Source organism: Cryptomeria japonica, chromosome 10 (genome assembly GCF_030272615.1).
Source record: "Cryptomeria japonica chromosome 10, Sugi_1.0, whole genome shotgun sequence".
NCBI classification, from domain to species: Eukaryota; Viridiplantae; Streptophyta; class Pinopsida; order Cupressales; family Cupressaceae; genus Cryptomeria; species Cryptomeria japonica.
The window spans coordinates 559340367-559367678 of record NC_081414.1 but is presented as its reverse complement, the minus strand read 5'-3'; the positions used below and the strand labels follow the sequence as shown (position 1 = coordinate 559367678).

At 35.5% G+C, this 27312-nt stretch overlaps 1 protein-coding gene across 6 annotated transcripts in view; it reads right to left on the bottom strand.

Annotated features, from left to right (window-relative positions):
- LOC131060739 (pentatricopeptide repeat-containing protein At2g41720) overlaps nucleotides 1-27312 on the bottom strand; it is a 349323-nt gene that overhangs the window by 31420 nt on the left and 290591 nt on the right. For 2 of the 6 annotated variants that reach the window (XM_057994103.2, XM_057994102.2), the window contains exon 8: nucleotides 10499-10603. The exons of 1 other annotated variant lie outside the window; for it this stretch is intronic. In XM_057994103.2, coding sequence (XP_057850086.2) covers nucleotides 10499-10603 — 105 coding nt within the window. Of the gene's footprint in view, nucleotides 1-10498; nucleotides 10604-17475; nucleotides 18336-18448; nucleotides 18858-18965; nucleotides 19367-19472; nucleotides 19626-19725; nucleotides 19959-20064; nucleotides 20825-27312 lie in introns of those variants that run through there. 3 more of the 6 variants (XM_057994105.2, XM_059212006.1, XM_057994106.2) reach the window with 3 other exon arrangements.

Here is a 27312-nt window from a genome sequence, read left to right as displayed (position 1 = left end):
GGAATCTGGATAATACACTCAATAATTCAGATTTCTCTTGTATATTATTCCACATTAAAGTAGTGATCTCTGCCAAGTTGTACCATAGCACACTCACCCTTGCAATGATAGACATACCATGCCACGTTGCACTAGCATGCATAGATGTCACATCAGTGCCAAACACGTTTCAGCCTTACAACTCTGCACCAGAAGATTGGTGCCATCTAATGCAACTGCTAATCCCAGACACAGCTCAATTGGAACAATAGAAGTTGGCAGAACACATATGTGCCTTTTCACAGCCCACAAAATGTCAGCAATAGCACATTTGTCCAAACAGCTTCTAATTGGAAGATAAACCATAACTCCTATAAGCAAGCATCAGCCATTACTATAACCTCAAATATTTTGTAACTGTCAAATACATCTGTAGCATATGTAGATATGATAGATTATGTATAATGGAGATCCACGGATCTGTAGTTAACACTATAGAATCATAGCATAGAGATCACCAGAAGATAAGCAGCCATACAACTCTACCAAAAGAGTGCCATGTAGAGAACACATGAACTAAAATAGTTTGGCATTCAGTTCTAAAAATTCTTTCTCAATAAAAGAAAATTTATGTTGATATGGAAAATATTTATAATAAAGGAGGGAAGATTAAAAGCATGCCAACCTTGTGGAGATTACAAGACAATTGTATTCAACATAGTACACTAAAATTTCAGTAGCTGTATTCTTCAAAAAGTGAAGAAAAATAGAAGCTGTTTAGTACAAAATTGTTGTTTGAGAAAACACTAAGTTTCATAGAAATGTTTCTCTACTGTTTAAATCTAATAGACAAAGGATTTTTCTGAAAACATAAAGGAGCTGAATGTGTAATGTTCCCAATCAAACAACCAGAGGAAATAAACGATTTGTCCACTATGTGCCAGCTGAAATGATGACAATACCAAATGTAGATGCCAACTCCTAAATAGACCATACAACAGTATGACAACTATTGAACAGCAATTAAGGCTTGGAAATCAGCAACATATGATATAAAACAGCAATTCAAACCCTTCTAAAGAATCAATATATTTGAAACCCTTCCAAAATCAGCAACTACAGCAGATCCAAATCACATAACGGTCAATGTGCATGGCATATGTTACTACACTTCCCATGGAGACTAGTGGTGGTCTAGAAATCCTTCAAACATAGTCTGAACTTCCCTCAAACAATGATAAATGGCTGATAACAGCAGATCTAACTAGAAATCAGCAATTTGATGATGTACAACAGGGATGTTGTGCTGTATTTAGCAAATCAAACAAACCCATGGCTGGGCACAACAATTATAATGGCTGACAAACAATAATCACAGCAGTTCCAAACTCTACAAATAGAAACAACATCAAACTCCTTCAAAATTCATTAACCCTTCAACTGTATAGCGACACTAGGAGTGCAATGATGGCTGGAAACATAACAAAACAGAATATCCAATAGGACTGCATCCCTAGAACAAAGGAAATGATGTGAAATCAGCGATCCAAGGTGAATATTGGTAAAATTTATCACTAATACCCCACCAATGTATCCTTGACAATCAATCTTCAACAAATTAGCACAATTGTGAACCCAAGATGGAATCACCTCTAATTGACAAGAGGGTATTCCTTCTCAAATCCAAAAAGGGAATCCAAATGGGTTTTTGTCCTCTAGATCTCCCATGCCAAGGGTTTTTGTTCTTGAATGCTTCAAACTCCAAATTGCAACGAAGAACAAAATAATAGAATTGGATAATTTTCTTTGAGCAAATGACATTATTTATACTCGAGTTTTGAGCCTTCCATTCAAATTTACTTTTCCCACCAAGTGTTTATAAACACTTTTTAAAGAATATATTACCTCAAGTGTTTAAGAGCTTTTTTAAAAATAAAATCTTACACAGACCCTCTAATAATATTGAAGTTGCCATTTTGAAAATAAATCGATTGGGCCCAACTAAACATATTATTATTTTTATTATTTAATCCACTCACTTATAACTTTATAAGAAATAAAGAATAGGCTACTCATAAAAAAATTTGATCGCTTGCAAAAACTACTCATAAATAACTTTTGAATGCAGTAGTTGACAAAAAAATAAGTAAAAGAAAACTGATCTATCATCATAGGTGCTTGCAGACATTAGGCAATGCCTACTCATCATTGTCATTGTCACTTATGAGGCAAATTCTTATTTCCTTGAGGTTATGGATTGCTCTTGAAAGCAGAAGGATATTGATTTTTCAGTTTCATTTTTGAAGAATGCTATAAGGAGCATGGAGCCAATATTGTGAAAGTAGTTACAAATACAAGGTATTTATGTAGGGCAATAGGAAAGTCGATTGAGGCTTCCTATATGCAGAACTATAGGACCCCTTGTTTCATAGAATGAAAAATACATGCAAATACATAGAAATATTTGATTAGATGAAATGATTAGTGAGAAGTGCTAGTGAGGTGTTGATGTTTATATGCAAGCACCACACCTCACTAGTATTATGCAGGTCTTTTACAAGTAATGAATTCCTCAAACCTATAGAGACAATATTTGCATATTATTTCATTTTACTGTAGTGGATGCTTGAGTCCCAGAAGCCCTTGCATCTTATGATCATCACTTAGATGTGAAACTATAGGTGGGATGAAGGAAGAGCTCAAGGAAAGGTCTAGCAACATTGAAGAGAGTAGGATTCAATGGTTAGCTATGTTTGTTTAGTAGATGTTAGGCACATCATGTCATGGGGAGCATAACTCTCAAACCCCCACCCACCACTGTCCCACCACTATCCCTAAATCTAGGTCCCTACTCCTCCCATCTCAAGACTTTGTGGAACATAGCTAAATATTCTTTTAAATTGCCCTCAAGGATGCACAATTGTTGAGTGAGGACTAGCTATGGCATGTGAGGTTAAAGAGAAAAAATATCAATGCTTAAAACACATCCAAATTGTGTTCACGCGTCATAACCACAACCCTACAAGTTTCCTTGTTAGACTTGCTGAAACTCAATGAGTACTCACCAAAAACTCATCCCATCTAATGTACAAGTTTACTCTAAGTACTCATTTCAGAAAAAAAAAACCCACAAGTAGTCAGTGAATTTTCCAAGTATGCTAGGAACATCCATCTTGGCTATCAACGCAACCAACATGTTTTCCAACCTATTAAGATTTCCACCAATCAACGATATCCTAGCCACATCCTCTTCCAACCTCCAGAATCATGCTTTTGCATCATGATCTCTCTACATTCTCATTGTCCTCAACAATCCGATTCACTCTCTCGATTCAATTTTGGACACAAAAGGCACTAAACATCCTTTCCCACTTCACCTCATGAAGGACATACACTTGCAACCCCTACAATCAAGTAAATTAGCAAAAACCCAATGAATTTGATCTCTTTGATACCACTTGATCCATGAACAGGCCAGTCATACCAGACATTGCTATGATATATACTAGTTGCAAAGAACTCAAACAGACATAAATGTGAACTAACACCACTCACAATGCTTTTCTTAAGAACATTAACATGTATACATGTTGTGTAAAAAGATTTTCACCACCAACAATGTGGAATTAAATACAATAAAAAGCTCAAATTGAACAAACTCAGATTTGATCTAGGGAAAGCACAATTTGGGTTCCCATTCCACTATGCAAATGGAAACTACTGATGATCAAGGAATCCAACTCAACCTCAACAAGGTCCAATACAAACTTTAGAGCTTTGAAAACATCAACTATACACTCCCCTGCTACATACAAACTTGCATATACTTGCTTAGTTTTTTGAACTTATCAAACTCACTTTTCTGAGTAAATTTTTGGTTCCCAACTTTGAATGGATGCTTCTCAAAGGTGTCCCATTCCATCCCTGATCTGCATTAGTCCTTTCCACATCACTGTTACACTTCTTCCATAATGAATTCTCAATTTAGGTTTCTTATGACACTCCAATGAGCCGGGACAACTAAGACCCCAATGGTCTTGCACACTTAGGACCCAAATTTTGGATCACTTATTTGCAATTTTGCATCTGTATTTGACAAATTCGATTTTTGATTTGAATGGTAAATATTCATTATTCAATGCAATGGATGTTAATTGAGTTTCTTCTTTTTAGATTCAATGATGTAGTTTATTTATGCAACTGAAAAGCTATAACTTTTAAGACGTGTATCTTTTTCTCTTGCATGTATGTGTATGTATGTACTTGCTGTCACTGACAGTCGGGCAAATATTTGCAGTCCTCAAAACTCAGAGAAACATAGTAAACTATCTATCTCTTGTATACCTACACTTTTGTTCAAACCAGGGGTAAGCAGAAAAGGTTTTTTTTTCTTTTTGTAATTTAAGTTCCTCTACTTTTCTATGCCTTACGGTTATCCTTAGATCAGTGCATGTATGCATAAATACACACTTTTCAAAATATTTGAAAATTTGCAAGGTTTCAGCTAGGAATTTTAATTTGGGTATATTTAAGCTTTAAAAAATAACCACTAGACCATTAAATAGTATCCATTTACTTAACAAAACTAAATTATACTCAGAGATAAATTCTAGAAGGATGTGCAAACTTACAATCTCTTCTACTCTTCTTGAAGAAGAAATGATGAAGTGTATTAACTACCCATTATTAGCTCTACAAATAAAATCCCTATAATCTTCCTGTTTTTCTAGCCCATTAGGACCAACAAGCCATGTAAATGCTTGTGATAATAATCTCTTCAACATAATTTCCTAGTTTGAACATTCAGCTAAAATCCCTAAATGGATATCAACAAATTTAGAAATATAAAAAATATGTTTGTTATAGAAACAAGTCTCAAGGGCAAAGAAACGAGACTCCCAAAACTTGGTGAGTCATGAGCCATGCTTGCCAAATTCATGACTCGCCGAATTCAGGGGACTCAGACTCGACCGTCTTTCCTAGACTTGCCTAGACTCGACGAGTCTTGGAAAGTCTGGAACTAAGACAAAACCATTTCCTTTTCAAATTTAAACTCACAAAATTTCAATGTTATTTTTGGTTTATGACATGCCCCTAGAATATACATGAAATATAGCATTAACTGCCCATCATTGTCTTCAAGTCAATCTCATTCTCTTCATTAGAATATTTACATGAAATATAACATTTAAGAAGTTATATTCAATATGTTAAGTATAAGTCACATTTCTATATGTGTTTTTCCTTTCATATACTTCAAATTATATTTCATGTATATATTGGCAAGATGTTTGAGAGTGGTTTTAGATCTCTAGGAGTTATAATGCAAATTCCAGGTTTTAGAAGATCTTATAAATTTTCAAACAATTAAATTTTAGTAATCAGTAGGCTCCTATCAACATTCTCTCTCTCTCTCTCTTTATCTCCCATGAACTCTAGACCTATCTATCTCCCTCTCACTCTTCCTCTATTCCCTCTCTACCTCTCTCTATCTCACTCTCTCCTCTCTCCCCCAAGATCTAGACCTATCTCTCTACCTCTCTCTCTCTCTCTCACTCACCTCGCAGGGGGTGTTACCCTCAAACTCATTTTCGTGTTGCCCCCAAACCCCCATCAAACTATAAGCAAGTAATAGGTCAAAGATGAATCATGATCATAAAAACCTACACAATACATATCCCTTGTTGCAAATCTCTGCATAATCATACTTAAAAATATATTATGGCTGCTACATCATCCAAGACCTACCTTAGATGCCTTTGTCGAAAGGATGTAGGCTCCTCTGAGCCAAATACTTCTAGTTATTGTTTTGATATTTGTTTGGAACTTTTGATGTCATGGATTTCATATTCCATGAGTTTTGTATATATTGGACAATATTTAAATATCTAAATGTGCTATTTCCTTCAGCTACAATTCGCGTTTATACTTATGTGATCGATGTATACTTGTGTATGTGATCAAATTAGCTTCTATTTAATGATGTTATTGTATCTTTAAAGTTTATTTAATAAAGGGTGCATGAAACAAAATTAAAATCCTTAAAAATCTTTGAATTTCTTGGGTTTTCACTTTGCCGAGTTTTTGCCGATTTTTTTCACTCAGTCCAAGTCTGAGTGCAAGCCCAAAACATCCTTGCCAAGTCCGAGTCTCATAACTACATTCTGCAAACTTAAAAATGCTAAACAGGGCCTTGGTTTTTATCCATCCATTTAGCCTTTCATATCATATACCCCTGTTCTCTTTAACAATTTTACAATTTTAATGATCTTTAATATGACACCTGAATCATATATTAATATGACATCCAACCTGTAAGTTGTTTATGAGCAGCAATAAGATCATGATAAATTGCCACCATAGTAACACATTGAATCTGGATCTATCTACAAGTGATCGACTTGTACAGGTATACCCTACATTCATAATTTGGTATTTGAACTTCAACAATGAGAGAATGGTACACTTGGAGACAATATATATCTCTAGTAATCATGATAACGGTCCTTATAACTTTGGTGTTGAAATTACATTAATTTCATGTAGTGAGGAAGTCAATAAGTTTAGTCTTAGGTTTTGATGGTTCTCATTGATTGACATTTTCCACTTGTGCATTTTGGGAAGTGTAAGTACTTAATACATCTTATTATTAGTGTGAACTATGAATTTCTTCATTAATAGAGACTTGAAGAAGTTTGAAATTAAAAAATTAATAAGGGTTGATTAGTTTGAATTCCACATCTAATGAAATACTTTAGTTCCATATTTGGCTACCAACAAAAGTCAAATTTTGTTTCTGCAAAAACTTTTCAATTTTGAAATGCTTGTAACTACATAAGAAGATAATTCTTCTCTCTTTTTTCAAATAAAGCTTTATCAACAGTTTACAAGTTGTTCACTTGCAACAACAAAGTTTGATTTTGATCTCAATGTTTCAAGATTTAAATAAGACCTTTAGAAACATATGTAATGTCCCCATCTTCATGAGCATCGGAGTTTGAGGGGTTGGCCTATTTTTTTGACCATCGTAGGCTAGTATGGTGGATTAGAGGGTCTAGTTTGGGAGTTTTGGAGCTCTTCAAGTGGTCATTGTAAGTGTTTATCTCACCAGATCTTTCATTTGTTTTGAGGCATTGATATTCAGAGGTTTCTGATTTTGATTTGAGAGACTTACTATTTATAGTAAGTCAGTGGATGTTAGAGAGGGACCCTTACTATTTTTAGTAAGGCATCTAGATTGACAGTGGGAGTAGTGGGCTAGCCAGTGATGATGTTAGAATCTAAGTCACCAGGTTCAAATTCGAATTCAAAGTTCGACAACTTTGAAATTCAAATGAAGTTCAATGCGGAAAATATTCGAAATGTATAAAATTCGAATTAAATTCGCCATATGTAATTTTTAAATTTTTTTAATAAATATATTAAACAACATTATAAAAAATAAACATTATAAATTTATAAATTAACATTATAAAGTATAAACTATTCATTAACCTAAAAAAAATTAAATAAACAACATTATTAAATAATAAACCTAAAAAAATATTAAATAAACAACATTATAAATTTATAAACATTAAATAAACAACATTATAAATATATAATAAACCTAAAAAAATATTAAATAAACAACATTATTAAATAAATAATAATAAAATTTATAATAAACATTATTAAATTGTTTATAAAAATATTAAACCTAAAAAAAATTAAAAAAATATAAAAATATATAACATAAAATTACAAACTATTAATATAAAATTATAAATTTTTAAATATTATAAACATTATAAATAAATAATAAACCTATAAAAAGTTAATTATAATGTTGTTTAATTAATAAACCTAAAATAAAAAAAATAAAAACAGAGAAGTCGAAGCCTACCTGTGCAGCAATGGCTGTCGTGTGCAAGTCAACCGTGGGCGACGTCGGGTCGAGGTAGCACTGGCCGTGGCTCGTGGTTGCAACTCCGTCCGTGGCAGGTAGCAATGGTCATCGCTGCAACTCCGTCTGTGGCGACTGGAACTAGTGTGTGGCGTCGTGACTCCAACTTTGTCCATGGCCGCTGTATTTATAAAACAAACCTGACGAAACCCTAAAACGCGCAAAAAAAACACGCAAAAAAAGGCTTTTCGCCAGCCCTAATTTTTTATTCGAATTTTTAGGGAATGTTTGAAGTTCGGCGAATTTCGAACTTCAAGGTTCAAATTCGGCCGAACCTGGTGACTTAGGTTAGAATCATTAAAACCCTAAAGTGGATTTCAAAAGGGAATTAAAGGCATTTAAGAGTTGAGAGGATATAAAAGGTTTCAAAAATCAAATCAAACTCATTATTGATGATCATTTGTCTTTGCTTTTGGATGTTGTGCATTGAGACCTAGGGTTTCAGGCAACTTTAGCATTGGAGAACGAAATCTCTTCAATGTTTATGCAATCTTGAGGCTGTGAAAGACCAGTTGAATCATTGCTTGACTGTGGGCTTCATATAGAGGTTCACTTGGTGTTTCATTGGATAAGATTTACATTTCTTTCAGAATCTTCAAGGGGTTTACAGAGAATATCTTTTGCAGATTTAAATACGTTGAAAGAAGACATTTTTTAAGATCTTCATTATTGCTGCTACGACTTTATATCAGAAGTTCATGCTAGAATAGGGGCGGCTGCATGAGAGGCACGATTTGGCTTCAAAGAAACTCCATTCTTTGCACAAGGATCTGCCACATCTTCATCAATCAAAGAACTTCTTTACATTAGGTTCTTTCATGTTTTTCTAGTGTAGTTGGCATCATTTTTACAGTTGTATTAGTCGCTGTTCTTAAGCAGCTGTAGATGCACACTTATATCAGTTTGGTACTTGCATTGGCTACATCATTGTAAGCCAAGAGTCTTGGCCTTTTGCTTGTCATTTCAGTTTGTAAGCAATCTCATTCCATTCTAATATCATTGTAGTCACAAGGAGTTTGAATGTCAAGAGTTGTCTCTCTCATATTTAGTTTGCATGCCAGCTATTTGTATTAATGTCTAGCTGCTGTAGGTGCATATTTACATTGTGTGGGTCATCTATATGCATTCAAAAAGACAAAAATAATTGCATTTGCATTATGGTACTTTGCCTAGACATCTTAGTAACCATTTGAAAGCATTTAAATCACATTTGACATTTTTTCAGGCAATCATTACCAGACTGAAACATACAAACAACAAGTAAAGAGGTTGTATGCAAAGTGTTTAATGATATTCCTTGAGCCTTTAATCAATATTGTGAGGTAAGAATTGGCAAGGGATAGGGGAGAGGGACCAGTAGTTGAATGGGGTCCAATAGTCGTTATAGCAATTGTGCACATAATATCCAATCTTACCACAAATTTATACTATATATTATAAATAAATAGTCCACATGTAAATAAAAAAATAACCGAATGTTGGTCAAAATAAACCTGTACTCGAACACATAAGAACCGGTAGATGTTATATAAAAAGTACAAATATGCATTCATTAACAAGCGAAATAAATAGTTTTTGTTTCAAATAAAATATCATAACTATCCACTATAAGTGTATCATTTAAAAAATAAGATGCTCATTTAATAAAATAAGATACTTGCTTCAGCAAGTATTGTTGTCATAGTGAAAAAATAGTATTCCTATGTGTACAACTATTGGGGTAGCAATGTATATTCATTGGAGTATTTCATATTAATAATGTGTCCTATCAAGAATATAAAAGGTGAGCACAAAAAATAGCTTGTATTTTTCCATGAAATGAGAAGGATTTTCAACAAGTTTTAGTGTTCAACTATTGGTCCATTTGTGTTGGATATAAGTTGTGTTTTATATAATAATGTTTTTTTTCTATAACAATAATTTTTTTTTTTTTGTTCAACTATTAATTCATTTATGTTGGATTTACAAGTTAGATATAACAAATATTTATGGTTACTAATATGTATTTGGTCCATTTATGTTGCATATAAGTTATACTCTAAATAAAAATATGATATTTTACTAACAAGAAATGATATATATTTTTTCAATTACTAGGCATTTTTAGATTAAGTTTTGGTCGAATCTTTAAAAAGTCATTTTTTGGACACTTCGCAGTAGACGTGTTATTTTGACGAGTTGCATGATGAGTCACGCCTTCAAACCTTAGTTGTAGATAGTTAAGTGTCCATTTTACATTTCTAAATAAAAATGGAGGTCTTACGATATTCCATGTGACGGCTACATGTTGACGAAGTTAGCCCTAACGACTACTGGTCCCTCTCCCCTATTACAACATATTTTGTTGTGCTTCATTGGAAATGTTCTTAGACTATCTTCATTCTAATCATACATGATTCCTTGAAAAGTAAAAAATAATTTTCTCCCAAAAGAACATAAAACAATTTCTCTAAAGAACAGTGTCTAATGTGGAATAATAACATTTAACTTTTAACACTAAGATAAAGTATAATGATAATTAATTGTCATGAATCATCTCAAAAGCTAGAACAAGTCTAGAAATTATGCTATTACCTCCATACATTTTCTACATTTTCCAGTTGCTGAAAGACTGTCTAGTAGAATATTGTAAGTTTCCAACGTTGATTCTATGCCAGCTTGTTCAAGCTTGTAGAACATCTGCATAATTTGTTATCCTTACGTTAGAAACATATGATGCAACCTATCTGCAATTAGAACTAAAGCAATCTGTTACCATTTTCCATGTTTCATGACTTCAAATATTCAAGATAGTTGCAAGAATAACATAGGATATCTACAAAAGGATTCAAAAGAAACAAGCACATCTTCAAAGGTCTAATTAGGTGACCTCAATGACTACGAATGCCATGTACACCAAAATAAAAAATAACTTTAGTCTTGTAAAGAAAAGGGCCTCTTCTCTCACAATGCTATATATTTGTCTCAATAATGAATTAAAATCCATTGTACATGACCTAGATCTATTTATACGAATGACTTCTAGAGCACTGCATCGGCTCTATCTTCATAAAATTTATAAATGATTTCCAAAGCATTTCCCACAATTACCTAACTGCGAGTTGAACTCACCCCTCCATTGGAAAAATGAATTATGAATCCTAGCACCAATCTAAAAGTTGATAAAATAGGTCAAATTGCATGCGTTATTTGTCACTATCTAGGGCACTTTTATGTTCAGAAGTTCCTGTCGAAATGCTGAGTGTATAAATAACATCTCTATCTCAACTGCACCTATATCTTAATGACTACTACTCAGATGATACTCCAGCTAGCAATGTGTATAGTTAGAGTGACCATTATGCACTCAACCATCTGTTATATATGTCACATGGGTCCCAATCAATTGTGATAGAAGGTAAGATGCTCCCTAGTAAACCATTTGAATTATGGGACCATATGGCAAGATAGAGTCTATCATTAAAGAGAGAAAATTTTGGTATACTAGAGATAATGTCATCTACTCAATAATATAATTGTTTTTTCTGCAAAATTCAAAAATTGTGAAATTATTGAATGCAGTTTGAATTCAGAACATTCTTTTTTATAGAATTGATAATCAACTGAAAACACATTATTTTCATTTAGAAATATTATAGGATATCAAATAAACTGCATCTCACCTAGAACAAGAAAGGTTGTTCTATCAATATTTGTTTTGGGAAATGGATAGATCAAGGATGTTGGACTCTTTGAACACCAGCCAACCTTGGAGGGAGGTGTCGGTTGAAAACTTTTTAGTCCATAAACTCACTCAAAAAGCCATAGATCCTGATTGCCCCACCAGCTAAGGGCAACTTAAAGATAGATCCCTTCAGTGGCTTGCTCAAAAAACAATCATTTAAACCTTACTTACTGGCAAAAACAGAAGATAGCTAATACCTTAAACTAAACAATCCTTATCCTTCACAAGTCCACTTCACCATGGAAGGAGAAAGTCAAAAACGTTCTTGGAAGATGCCAAAAGAGTCTAGAACTTGACACCATACTCTTGCAGTGTACAAAGGAAATCCTTTGATGGAACATTAAGGATGATCAGCACACAAAAATGTTTCATTATAGCTGAGCTCAAATAATTGCTAGAAAAAATTTAATTTCAAGCTTTGTCAGACTGGACAAGTCTTGAACCTAGATCCTTTTGATGAAGCGAGATATGAAACTAGTGAGTTGAAAAATCAGCTCAAAAAACTTGACGGTTATAGGTTAAAGAGGCCTAGGATTGGAGGTATGCGTGCTTGCTCACCATTTGTGGATGTGCTTCCAAACTTCTATCTCCAGATCTCAAAGAGAAAGCACAAATTAGAATGAATCTCGGCCCTTCATGATCCTCATGGGAATCTCAGGGAAGTTATGTCCCAAATCTGATGAATTTTGCATGATCATAATAATCAGATTTTAACCTCCATCCATAGATATAGTCAAACAAAGCATTGCTCATAAGGTTGGAAATTATTAGAGGGGTTACCTCTTTGGGAAGTCAGAGTTGGATAAGCTAGAGACATGTTTGAATGAACTAAAATTCTCTTAGTTAGAATGTCTCCAAATAAAATTATTTGGAAAGTTTAGAGAGAGCAAGAGAGAAACAAAGAGATATGCATGTTATATTACTCAAAGTTGCATCAATCTAAGAAAAGGATTAATAGAAAATGTCTCTCCCTAAATAAGCTACTAAAAATAACATCTATTCTTGTGCCCTAAGAGGCTATGATTCAAGATCTTTGAAAAACATTTAAATTTTACTTTAACTAGCAAAGCCAACTCCTACTTGAAAAAAAATTCCTAATTGAGAGGTGAGGGATCCTCACAAACAATAGCCCAAAATCCAAATTCCACACGAGTCCAATAGGAATCAACCAAATTATGTGCTTTAAAACTTGTAGTATTCCCTTATCATCCAAATGTTCCAAGGACATATCCTCATTTGCAAAGGTCTATTAGAGAGGGAAGCCCCATTGCATCATACTTGCATGCAATTGCACTACATAATATTTAGTAATTACTTGAGGCACCTACAATCCAAGTACATTTAAGGAATCTTTTTATCAACAAGTATCTAACTAGTAACAGTGCAATCACCCAATTATATGGCCTTAAAGGTCAAACTAACTCATCAATTAGTTGAAGATACCATAATCCGATTGCATGCATTATTTCAAGCTTCTAGAGTACTAGGATGTGATGAAAAAAAGCTCCATTATTGGCAAGCCAAGTGAAATCATTCAATATTTAGGTTTCCATTTTGCTATTCAACTCTTTATTGTTCGCCAATGGCAATAATAATGTCAAATTTAAAAAAATTAAAAAAAAAACATCCAAGATTGAATAATACTAACTATGGTAGTTACTAAAAAATAAGCAGTAAGCACAAACAAGATATACAAACAATAATGCAAAAGAATATTATGAAATATTAGAGTGTCTATTACAAAGAGGTTCATCTTCTTATATGGAGTTTGAGACACATAAAATAAATGTGACAATTGTCCAAGACTCTAATATAATAGCTAACATTCTGGCATATCTGTCATGTCCCTTCCATAGGCATCTCAGACTTTAGTGGAGGTTGGCCTACTATTAGGGTCCCGTTGGTCAGCAGTGTGGTTTAGGGACCCAACCGGGGGTTGTGGAGCTCAGCAGCGAGTTTTACGCGTCTTTCAGATTGGAGTTTTGTTGTTGAATCCATGATTAAAATTGAAGTATTAAAGTTGGCCTTAAGGGAATAGTGTAAAGTAAATAGTAACAAAGAAACATAGGAGGAATAGTGAAAAGTGCCCCCTCCCTCCCCCATCCTACTAACTTAAGTTGTTTTTAAAAGAGGGCCAAGTTTACAATGAGGAATTAGATCCTCAATGATATTTTATGATTTTAAGGCCAAATAGTAACCCCAAATCAGATCGAACTTCTTGGAGAGGGTAAAAAGGCATTTTGTATCTCATTTGGATTCATTCTTACGACTTCATTTTGAGAGCAGCAGCAAACTTGAGGGTTTGAACAGCTTGGAGCTTCCAGGAACGCAAAATTCTAGGAGAAATTGGAGATTTGGACGAAGACCCATCTCTCTTGGTGACAGGTGTCAGCATTATCCAGCTTCAGTGTGTAGTTGGCAGCCCTATTTGGGGCTGTGATTGCAAATTTATCAGGTTTGAGGGCAGACTCTCTTCAACTAATTACAGGGCAGACCTTCTAGAGGTCACTACCACTCATTTCCAGCTTATTCTCAGCCAGCCGTTCTATCTTGGAAATAAGAGCATCAAACCCTAGGTTGTATTTGGGATTTTTTATCTAATTTTGGAGCTGATCTTCATATTCAATCAGCTGGAAATTTTTATCAGACCTATATACTCAACTAATGTTATGTATATCGGCCTTTTGAGTGAAAGAAAGTCATCTTATTTGTCTTCTTTATGTGTTATGCATTATCCTATTTTGTATCAGCAGTTTCTTTCATTTAGCATTCAAGAATCTTTCAAAAAGACTCAAAAACCAAACAAAAAACAAGAAAATCAGTCAAACCTTTTTCATCATACGCTGGCCAAAGACTTTATCAGCAAACAAACAATTGCAAATAACCTTAGAGTTTGGATCAGATTTGGTTAAAAATTGGGTTGGGGATCTTTCAATATCACTCACTATGGTGACTTGATTACAAAAATTAAGCCTTATATTCTAACACCCTTCTTAAGGTTTACTATACTAAAAGCAAAACATATTAACAAATTGACCAAAAACTAAAAACATTAGAACCAAATAGAACCATATATTCTTCAAAAGCTTCTCTTTGAAAATAGTTCTTGAACCAAGTGGAACTCCATCAAGCTACCTCATAACCGTCGTAAAGGTGGAACTCTCAATGTAATGCCCCAATTCTAAGCCCAAGAAGTTAATAGTTAAAAAATAGACACACAATGTGTTTTGCATTACAAGAGTAACATGCAACAAGTCAAAATGCACTCTTTTGTGCATGTTGTGTCACAAACCAAGGAATGGCACACAAGAAAAAGACTTAAAAACACCATGATCCGAAACATCATAGTCTACTCAAACATCGATATATCTAAGAGAGTTGAATTCTCAAGCTGATTGACAAACCCTAACAACTTTTGTAGTAGGCCACTCCCCTAACATATTAGAAAATGGAATCAACGAGACAATCCTGCACTAGTTCAAGTTTCAAGTACTAAACTACAATAAATTCAAATTACAAGCCATGATTTACAATTTTACATGGCTTTGACTTTGAGAGTCAATGAACATGTTGCATTTTGCAACACCTTAGACTTCAAAGTCCAAGAGACAATCAATAGTTTGGACCTTAAGTCAGTCTTGCACTTAGCAACCAAAAAAAAAACCCTCATGCAAATGAGCATTAGAGGCATCATTCTCACAAGTGAGTTTTTGATACAAACTTTCCAACTTCATGGCATATTGGAGTCCTATTTTTGGTGGTGGTAAAGTTTTGAAGATTTCTCTATGCTTATTTGAAAGCATCTGAAAATTAAAATGAGGATTGCAATGCTTATCACACCCTGAAATGCTATGCATGTTCTCCAAAACCAAGCAACTTGATGCCCCAAGAATATTTAGCATCAAACACTTTAAGTGACTATCTCCACATGGAAATCACTCATAATCTTGTCTTCATTTGTTGTACTTGGCTCAAAAAAATGATCCATGGGCTGTAAACATTTGTCCTTCACAACGTGGTTAGAGTGCCAAATAACCCATAGAGACTTTCTTTCAATATTTATGAGAAAATTGGGAAACTTCTTAGCAACAATAAATCCTCCATTTGTTCTAATCCTCATTACATCACTTGGATTCCATTTGCAACAATAACCTTGAATTGGTACTGTTGAATCCACATTCCCATATTTACAAAATATATCTCTTACTCCAATATCTCCTTTAGCATGCACCCTTCTGTGACATGATCTTTGTATTGGCATAAAGGAAAGCAATAAATCTGAAAATTGGAATTTCTCTCCATAACTTAATTTTTCAACAAGGATGTAATATTCCCACTAATTTTTTTATTTTTTTTTCGAAGCAATCTCACAATTACACCAATCACCTGTTAGGGTTAGAATAAATAAATCCAAACAACTGGAAATAACCCTACACTTTCTGATCACCGAGAGCCCAGACTGGGAGGGTGAGAGCATACGATAGTAGGGGATTGTTAGTGATAATCTGTTGAATTGCTGAAATACAATAACAGGCGACAAGCCAACCCCATCCACTTTTCAGCGGGATGAAGACCAAGAACTTCGCGGTAAACCAGCCAAGGAAACAAGAGCATAACCAAAAACAAATCACTCTACCGCTTATGCAGCGGGAGGACTTATACATAAAAACTATCACTCAACCGCATATTTCAGTGGGAGGACAATATCACTCAACCACTTTCTCAGTGGGAGGACAAAAAACTGAATTACAAAACAAGAAGGCGGCTAAGCCATCCTCTTCCACTTGTTCAATGGGAAATACCATATAATGCAACAATAATGATTGATCAGTACTACTGAAACAATCTTACAAAGATAGAGATGCGAGAAAAGATAGAGTTAAGTACATATCTCAAGTATTCAATATCAAAGTTCACACAACAAAAATCACTACTTGCTGTTCTTAAATCAGAGTCAATAATATGCAGAACCAACGACACCCAAATTCACTAAAATGCTTGTAACTTTCCCAGAACTAAACAAAATCATGTCAAACCAAATGCAAATGAATAGCATAACTTAGGCGATCAATCCAATACCTTAAAACAACAACTTGAGAGCCACAATAGTGATGCACGCAACCCAATGCAAATCTGGAAATGGCGCTACAGCTGAATACTTCGATTTGCAATCACAAATTAGAGAGTTCACCAAATGCCACGCCAATGTTGAAGACCGATTGTCTCTCCAATACGCTTCTAATGAGCCTTCACCCAAAACGATGCACCCAACACGCAAATAGCTACGAACAAAACACACTTCCAGCCAACACACACCAGCAACTCCAAAAAAACGCAGCAGCACACAACTCTTCAAAAACACACCCAATGCAATCCAAAGGAACCAAGTAGTTCACAAATTCGAACCACAACTAGGAGTAATGTCTCACACTCGAAACTGCAAAGAAAGATCTAGGAGGTTTTCACCCTCGAAGAAGTCTGAAGTCATTCCGACAACATAACAATATATTTTCTCTAGATAATCAAATAAGGAGGCAAACACCTGTATATATAGAATTCCAAGTCTGGAATTCAAATGAAATTGCCTCCAAATTCACCTCTTCCAAATTGCATTTCTTTTCAAGTGGTGGACCCAAGTATGGTGCCCACTTCCTTAGTCAAAAATCGTGCCTAGGAGTGAGGACCAAAGAAACGGGACTCGGACTCGGCTCGGACTCGGCAAGGCCGACTCGGACTCGGCGTCGGACTCGGCTGGACTCGGGAAAGTGAAAAACTCAAGAAATTTAGAGATTTTTAAAGATTTAAAACTTGTTTCAGACACCCTTTATTGAATACACCTTAAAGACACAAAAACATCATTAAACTCGGCTCATTTGATTACATACACAAGTATACATCAATCACATAAGCATAAACGCAAATTGTAGCTGAAGAAAATAAGAAACATAGATATATAAATATTGTCAAATGTATACAATATTACAAAACTCATGGAATAAAAAATCCATGTCATCATATGATCATCATCAAATGTTTCATACAAATACCAAAGGTAAATAGTAAAACTAAATACAACTACAAGTGTACAAGCCTATGGCTGAGATGGCCGTGCACCCTCTCGCCCTGGCCCCCTGCGAAGGCGTTTAAAGTAGGTCCTGGATGATTCAACAGCCATAGTTGCTCCCCGTGACACCATGCCATGCTCACCAACATCAGGAACGGCTGTGTCATGCTCACCAACAACAGGAACAGCTGTGTCACTTCGAGTCTCAGTATTTCCTGTCTCTGCTCGTGTTCTCTGCTCCTCCTCTGCCATGGCTACAGCCTCAGCCTCTATATCTACCTGGTCGATCCAATCAATGTCATCATCACTAAATACAGCTGTAGGAGTCCCAGGAGCTGTCTGATTCTCATTGGCCCACTCTGCTTCAAGATCAACCTCATCTAGAATGATAGGAGACATGTCAACTGTTGCATTCTTTCTCATTCTCAGGCGGAGGTTGTAGTGAACAAAGACGAGATCATTCATCTTCTCCACAGATAATCTATTGCGCCTCTTGGAGTGTATGTGCTCAAACATACTCCAATTGCGCTCACAACCTGATGCGCTGCATGGTTGGCTCAAGATACGAATGGCCAACTTCTGAACATTTGGTGTCTCTGGGCCAAAAAAGTTCCACCAATGATCTGAGTTTGAAATGAGAAAAATAAATAAAATCAGTCTCACTCATGAACTCATTTAACAAGTTACAATATAGTATTGAATAAAACTAAAATTAAGCCTAACAATTTATTTTTACCTGGCATCATAGTTGTTCTAGCGTGTTTGGCGACAGGATGAGAGAAGGTCTCCCCTTGTGCATCTGAGAACATCTGTAGCTCTCGAAAAAGGTCTATCTGAGAAGTACTGGCAGGTCCCATCTTCTCCATGATTGCATATAGCCCATTAAGGACCTCCGCATCAGCCTTGAAAGAAGGGATAAAACGGAATGCCGGATTCAGATAATAGGCTGCCGCATGGATGGGCCTATGTAGCTGATGATGCCATCTCCTATCAATGATCTCCCAAATGGGACCATACTTGCTCTCATCTGCTCCATAGACGAATTTGATGGCCTCCTTCGCCCTATCCATGCCCTCATATATATAGCCCATTGCGGGCTTATCTCCATCCGCAACTCGCAACAAAACCACCAAGGGCTTAACAAACTGCAAAATTGAAAATATTGTGTAATTTAGAAAAATGAGCAAATAAGAGAATACATATAATAACTTATAAAACATGAAGCTAAATTGTAGAATTTATAAAAAAATTACCTTCACTATCTCATCACAAGGGACCCAAAAGCCTTGCTCATCAAAAATGCAGTTTGCCATCTCTATCCCTGCAGGGGTGGTAGCATAGGATGAGGAAGACCACTCCTCACCAACAATCATACGTCTCAAGGCAGGCTTAGACCTAAGCATGGACTGCAATGTGAGGAAGTTTGTGGCAAATCTTGTGATTCCTGGACGATGCAACTCCTTCTGCTCTGTGTATTGTCTCATAAGAGCCAACACCCATGAATGATTATATACAAATTTGCAGACATTTCTTGCCCTTTCTACACATCTCTTGACCCATGGGATTTTTCCAATATCCTCCAACATGAGGTCAATGCAATGAGCAGCACATGGAGTCCAAACTATAGATGGGTGCCTCTCCATCAATAGTCTACCTGCAGCAACATAATTTGTTGCATTGTAAATTGTAATTAATGGAGGTACAAACTACAAGATAGTAATTAATTTGCAAACAAAATTAGTTTGTAATCAAAAGTTTACCCGCAGCAACATAATTTGCTGCATTGTCGGTCACCACCTGTACCACGTTCTCCTCACCCACATCTTCAATCACCTCCTCTATCTGCTCACATAGGTAGGTGGCATTCTTGCAATGGGTGGAGGCATCAATGGACTTGATGAAAACGGTGCCCCCTGAAATAAAAAAATAAAGCTAGGTCAATGATCATTCAATAAACCATTAGATAAAAAATAAAAAATTAAAGACTATATGAAACTAAAATTAATCAATCACCTGCAGAAGAAACAAGAAAATTAAGGAGAGTTCTATTTCTCCTATCCGTCCAACCATCAGTCATGATGGTGCAGCCTTTAGTGCTCCATATGTGGCGTCGTTCATCTAAATCCTTTTTCACATCATCCACCATTTGAGACAAAATGGGTCCCCTCAAATCACTCTCACTAGGGGCTTTGAACCCCGCCCCGCATATGGTAATGGCATCAACCATTTGTTGCCAATAAGGAGACCTGTCGCAAAGAAACTCAATGAGATAAGTATAAAAATTCAATGAGATAAGTTAACTATAAAAATTAAAACAATCAAAGTTATCAAACATAAAAGTAAAACATTCACCTGGCTACAAAGAATGGAATACAGTTGTAGCTCCAAAACTTGCCAATTGCCATTTTAGCAACATCATGGACCTCCTTATTCCAACCCATGCCCTCAAGCGACGGTTGGGACCCAGGAGTAGTGCGAGGCACAAAGAAGGAATCCAACCTAGATTTACGAATCCTAGGTCCAATGGTAACATTCCCACTATGACTACTAGTGGTAGGAGCATGAGAAGTGGCGGTGGCAGTGGCACTGCCACTTATAGAAGCAGAAGCAGAAACGGAAGCACTAGCAGTAGCAAACTGAGTGGGACGATATGGAGGTAAGGAAGAAGGGCCTCCAACACAACCTAACTGTGTCCCTCTTCCTAAAACTGTCTCTCTCCCAATGGCCGCTCGATCCTCCTTTTGTTTCTTTTTTCTTTCAATCTCCTCAACCATTACATAACAATCACGTATGGCCTCAGAGACTGCTTTTAGGCATGGTTCGGCATCATGTCCACGCACACCAGCAATATGGTATTTCAGCCTATATATACCTCCATGGAATATTGTTTTGCAAAACATACATTTTGTTTGCCCCTTTCCTTGCCCTGGAAAACCCTCATGATATTTCCAAGCAGGGTCCTTTCTCATGGGGGGTCTAGAAGCTGAAGTAGACATTTTAGGATAGTTTTGTGAAAGTTGAAGCTGAGGCAAATAATAAAGTGAAGTTTGCTGCAATAAAACATTACAAATACAAAATAAAATTAATACATACATTCAAAAAAACTAAAGTAGGGTTTGTAAATTTTTTTTTTAAAAATTGTAGGGTTTGTCAAACCCTACAATTTAAAAAAAATAAAATTTACAAACCCTACATACAACCCTACATGGTACAACTACATACTACATGCTACATACAAATTACAAACATACAAAAGATCTTGCATACAAGAAAATATAAAACTTTCAAAATAAATAAATAGAAAATGGAATTTTTGCATATAAGAAACAAAATAATGTTAAAAAAAACAATCTTACCTCTTACAACAAGCTTGAAATGAGTTACAAACTCTTCCTATCCAACTCTTGATGCACCAAATCGAAACACAATGCAGCTCCAATGTGACAAATTGAAGAAAACTAGAGCTTCCTCCTTGCTGGTTTTTCTTCTATGCACCCTCGTTTTTCTTCCCAACTCACTTTACTCTTCCATTTTTTGCAAGTGAATGAAATGAAAGTCACTTTTAGGGCTAGAAGACATTTAACATAAAAAAACGGATTTAAAAAAACTATGCAAATTAATTTTTTTTTGTGTTTTAAACCATGCCCACGCCGGCCGAGTCCGAGGCTCGGGACTCGCCGAGTTTACTCGCCAGACTCGGCCGAGACCGAGTCCGAGCCCCTGGGACTCGTTTGGCCTAACTCGGACCCGGACTCGCCGAGTTTAGGCGATTTCGGGCGAGTCCCGTTTCTCTGGTGAGGACCACGATTTTGGCATAAAATAAACTTTGTTGAATATAAAATAATGTCTCCTTTTCATCCCCAAATAATTCGCCTAGGTAGACTTAGGAGGAAAATCACATTATGCACAATTCCCAATATCATTAATCAGTAATAAAATAATTAAATATTAAACCTTAGGATAAGGAGATAATATTTAATTAAATCACTTATGACTCCAATACTGATTATCAACAAAATCCAGGATGAGGTTGAGCAATGAGGATCACTGAACTGCGCTAGATCAGGATCATATCCAGGACTGCCAAAAATAGAAACACCCAAATTGTCACTTACTAAAAATAGGAAGTCATGAAATACTGCTCCGAAAATCATGATCTTCGAACCCAGAGAAAGAACTTGGCAAGCTTAGTAACACTGTACCATCTAGACAACCAAACCCTAACTTAGTAAAAATAGTAAGTTCACATTCCACCAAAGAGTCAATTGCATGTTATGCCACACTGGAGTCCATGAAAAACCTAAAAGGGAACCAGAAGCAAGACTGAAGAATTCCCCTCTGACTACCCCTGACAAGCTCGATCAGAACTCCATAGAAGATGGAAACCCTAATTCTTCCTTTCCACATAGCCTACGGGTCTCCGGAATAGGCCAATGGACCACTAAATGCATGATCACAAAGAAGGGGACATTACAAAGGAATTCATTCTCTTTTTCCAAACTCAAAGTTGAGGAGACACCAACATACTTCCACTATTCTTTTATGATACAATTGGAAATTGATAGTCCAAAGCTATGAAATGGTTTCATAAATGTGGTATTCAACCCATCAAAATTTGCAATCTTCATTTGTCTTATCTTTACACCTGGATCCCATGTTATTATGTATAAACAACTTTGAGCCTTTGGAGAATGATCTCTCTTTTGCATTCTCTTTATCACGACAAAATTTTTGTGGTAACATAGAGAGTGAACTGCTGCAATGATGAACACCAAAATCAAACCATTTATCATACTCGCCGATAGTAACTCCATAGCTGTCCCAAATCACTTGTGCCTTTTGAGAAAGATGCTCAACAATCATTTGTGCCTCTTGAGGAAGATGCTCAACAATAGGACATCGATAATCACTCACATGAAGCCCTTGCTCAAAATCAACTCCTAGCATTGCCAAAATAGATTTTATTTCAGAATCTTCATCAATGTCATCCTTCATGCATGCATTGTGCTCAAAATTCAAAACATCATCATAAATACTCCTTTTATCTAAAAATACACAAGTAACACCATGGGATTTATCAATCTTAGAAACATCACTTGATAATATTGAAATTAGTCCCAAAGCTGATGTTTGATCCTTTTCTTCATGCACACTCTCTACCTCAAGGTTAAGTTTTGTGAGGTCTTGTGAATCAACCTTCACTTTCACCTGTTCTTCATTATTTTTGGTTATTTCAGCCTTGTTCATGATGTCTCGTGTTTCCAAATTTGATTGTTCATTCTTTGGTTCATGCTCAGTGAGTTGTTCTAATTTTGATGTGTATTTTTTATGAAAATATTCAAGCTTCAATTATGATTCTTCTTCCTTATCTTGATCTTGTTGAAGTCTATATCCCCTTAGATTCATCATTCCTTGCATTTGAGTAACATAGTCATTGTAGGGCACTGCAGTCTTAAATCCTTCATCTTGATTGTCATAAGATACTCTGATTGCAGCCAACTCTCTTGCTAACTCTTCCATTTGATTGGGTGGTGGGTTGGTCGTAGCTGAGTTACCTTCAAGTATAAATATTGGTTTTGCATTTTTAAGAGGAGATGTACTTTATTGAACTTCTGTAGAGCTCCCTCTTTCCTTAGTAGATACTCGATTTTGATGTTTTTCTGCCAGTAACCTCATCACTTCTCTTGTTTCAGTAAGACTATCAGCGGTTTGCTTTTGGATCTTTTGTAACTCTTCAAGGAATTTCTTGTGCATCTCCTCAGCATCAGCCATCTCCTTCTTCTGTTGGTAATACCCTTCAAAGGTACATCTCATGAAGCAATTGAAAATTCCGCCCATTATTTGCAACTCAAAACACTACATGCTGGCAAGATCTTAGCTCTAATACCATTGTAATAACCCTTGCTGCAATTTTATATCAGATTTACAAAATTCTAATAACCCAACTTAGATTTACAATTTGCAACCAAATGGTGAAATCGGGTATACTGAAAATTGCACCAATAAACTTATAAACACTTAAAACCCTCATAAAAACATAAGAAGAAGATTCTACAACAATTTTGGCATTATAACAGCATGCACAAATATGTTTATGACAGTCTACAAATCTATCATGAAGCATTACAAAATAGACTCCAAAAATGGAGCTCAAAGCTTCACAAATCCACTATAAAATCCAAAATACTCTCCAAGCTCCTCACACTTTCCCACAATAGCAAGATGCATGAAAATAAATGTCTAACAACAGCTAAGAACAACAATATATGCTGTTATTACCAGCAATACAAATCTGAAAATGAACTAAGAAACTACAACACAGTAACTATTACAACCCCTGCCAGAACAAACCACATAAAAGTCTCTTTGAAGCACAATTGCAACCCCTGAATGTGATTGCCACTGGAGACTCATAAACACACTGCCTGCAAGCCTCTATCCCCCTAGTCTATCAACCTAGAAGATCACTCCTTCAATGGTTTCCCAGCCTTTGAAGAAGAACAACAAAACCTTGTTGAAATGATAAGATAGTGTTGGTGTTGGAAATAAGCCACACCCGGACCGACGATGGACTGGTCCAAGAGGGGCCAATAGCTCAGTGGTAGAGCACTCCAGCAACGTATGGAAGGTCCTAGGTTTGAGTCCTAGTTGGTCCATGTCTCAACATGGTATCAGAGCCAAGTCCAAGCTAGGAGCCCCAAGCACATGAGAGGTGTGGCTTAAGGGGGGGTGTTGGTGTTGGAAATAAGCCACACCCGGACTGACCATGAACTAGTCCAAGAGGGGCCAGTAGCTCAGTGGTAACGCACTCCAACAGCGTATGGAAGGTCCTAGGTTCGAATCCTAGCCGGTCCATGTCTCAACAGATAGAATGAATGAAATTGGAGCCAAAACAATACTTGAACCCTAGAATAATTTTGAATTCAAACTTGTCGCCCAAATCCAATGCCTAGGAGGGAAATATGTTTGTAATTCAAATTTGGAACATTCACTTGCCATTTGCCAACTACCTTTCAACATTCCATTCCAAAATCCATTTCTCTCTCTCTATTTAACAACTTCTATTTCCCTTCACAAACTAAACTTTCTATTTCCAAACTCATGCCCCTTTTTTGGTTATTAGTAGCAAATGAAATTTATTTTCATTTATTCAGATTTGAAGAATTCCTTTTGGCAATTAGACTTTCCCAGTTTATTTGAAGGTTGTGATTGACTATTTTAGATAATTGGGCTTACTATAAATAGTAAGTTGTTAAATTTAGAAAGGGGACATGACACTAAGCTTTTTTATTCATCCCAAAACTGCATTGAAAGTCTTTGTGACTTTATGTCCTTTATTGTAATGTCCCCTTCTGAGGAGTAGCCCAAGAGACCATTTAGCCTATCTTATTCTCATAGGCTAAAGTTGACATTAAGAGAATAACTTAAATTAATTATTTAATATTATCCGACAAAGTACATTTTTTGGGTAACTTTATTTAATTAATTTAATAAAGTATTATAAAGTGACTTAAGTGAAATACTTAAAGAGGATTAATAAAGTCACTTTATTTTTGGGATTTAAATTAAATATTAAGAAGTATGAGAATTCAAAAAGTCTTTCTAGAGGCTTCTTGGTGTTATTATTAACGAATGTTTTTGGAGCTCATTTGGTTTATGCTTGGATTAATTTACTCTTAACGGTTATTATGGAGAACTTCTTGAAGCTGGGAACCCTAGGATGGAAACCCTAAGGGTGCTAGTTTTGCTAGTGCAAGATTCTACCCTAGCTAGCTATTAGAGAGGTCACACATATTTCTCACTAGAGATTCAACAATTGAGTTCAAAATTTATGTATTCTTTGCAAAGACAAGTTTCACTATTTTAAGAGGAAATAGCCCAGCAAGAAACTTGGATACCATTAAGTATGAGATATTAAAATATGGGCGATTTCTTCAATCAGCTCGGTGCTATCTTTATGTTGAGTGATTCAAGAGCTGATATTGATTAGTATTTTATGAATACTTGAGTTGACTTATTTATGGTGGCTTCAACGTGGAAAGAAAGCTCATTGATGGACGTTTTGTCTAGAGCCAATCTCCTTATTCTATCCATTGTTGTTAAGGGGCATTGAAGTGATCAGTTGAGCACCATTTATTCATAACACAGTTTGTATTTATGAGACATTGTTGGACGTGGCTTATTATGGTTGTTGGGCGATTCTCAAAGACTTTGCATCAAAATCTATAAAACCTTAGTCAATTTTGCACACTTGTCAATCCTATTTGAATCCATGATTTTCATCCAATCAACCCAAAAGCCCAAGGGTTTTCATCCTAGTTGCTGAACCAAAAGCAGGAGCTCTCAAATCTCTCCAAGAAAATAACAAGTCACAAATGAACTGCTCTTTGGCTCTCAACCCCTTTTATATCCATCTTTGAGGAAAATTATTTAATTCTATTTTCTTTTATTTCATTTTCCTACCCATCAAGTGACCCACTTTATAATTTTCGATCGACATAAAATAAAATCACTTTATTAAAATAATCAAGATTCAATTTTTAATTAATTAAATATAAATAATCCCGAGAAGCTTAGAACTATTTCAAATTTGATTATTTAATTATTCCTTTAAAATACTCAACTTAGCCTACAATAATAAAATAGGCTTACGCTCTCTACTAAACGACTCATTTGGAAATGGGGACACTACAATCCCTTCTTCCCAAAGATTTCTTGGGTCAAGCAATCTAAACATACATGCCCATACTAGGATCCCAAATGAAAATGAAGAATGATCCACCATTTACCCCGCTACACCATTATGATACAACTAAGCCCGACAACTCTATCAATCTCTGTTACACTATGAAGCAATCCACCCATCATAACAATCCCTGGATTCAAAAGCCAAATTGGGAGTCTGCCATTCCCGAAACCTGATGGCGACTTCTATGCAACTCTAAATACAACTAGAATGCCAATGTGCCAAGTCTCTATTTCTTTATCCCGTAGCCTGATAAAATATCCATCTTGTAGAAATAAACTAAGAAACCTACAAGATTTGGATTCCTCTTTTGTAGGAGGCACCTCATACCAAAGTGATCTTGTCATGTCCCCTCTCTGATCATTATATATATAAAGCCTAATTGAAATAATTATTTGAAATTCATTAATTATTATTATTAATTACCAATGCATGATTATTTGGAATTTATTAAACATTATTATTAATATTTATTATTAATAATATTCTTATCAAAATAAATTATATAAACATAATTTACTTATTCTTAAATGTAAACATGATTTATATATCTAAAATAATAAATATATAATTTAGCTATATTTCTCGATTAAATAGCAGTGAACCAGTAGGGATAGAGGGGCATGGGTTGATGTTCAACTTTGGGTATGATCAGTCGATTATTATGAACATACATCTGGCTCCATATCATTAAAAATTACAATTGGTGGTCAAAGTCACCGACCTCTTCTAAACACTAGTAGCCATATCATCATCGATAATTACAACTCATCATTCTCTAACCATATTGTATAATCTACTATTAAAGAATCATAGCCGACGACAATCAAAGAAAGATGGATATCGAGAAAGGA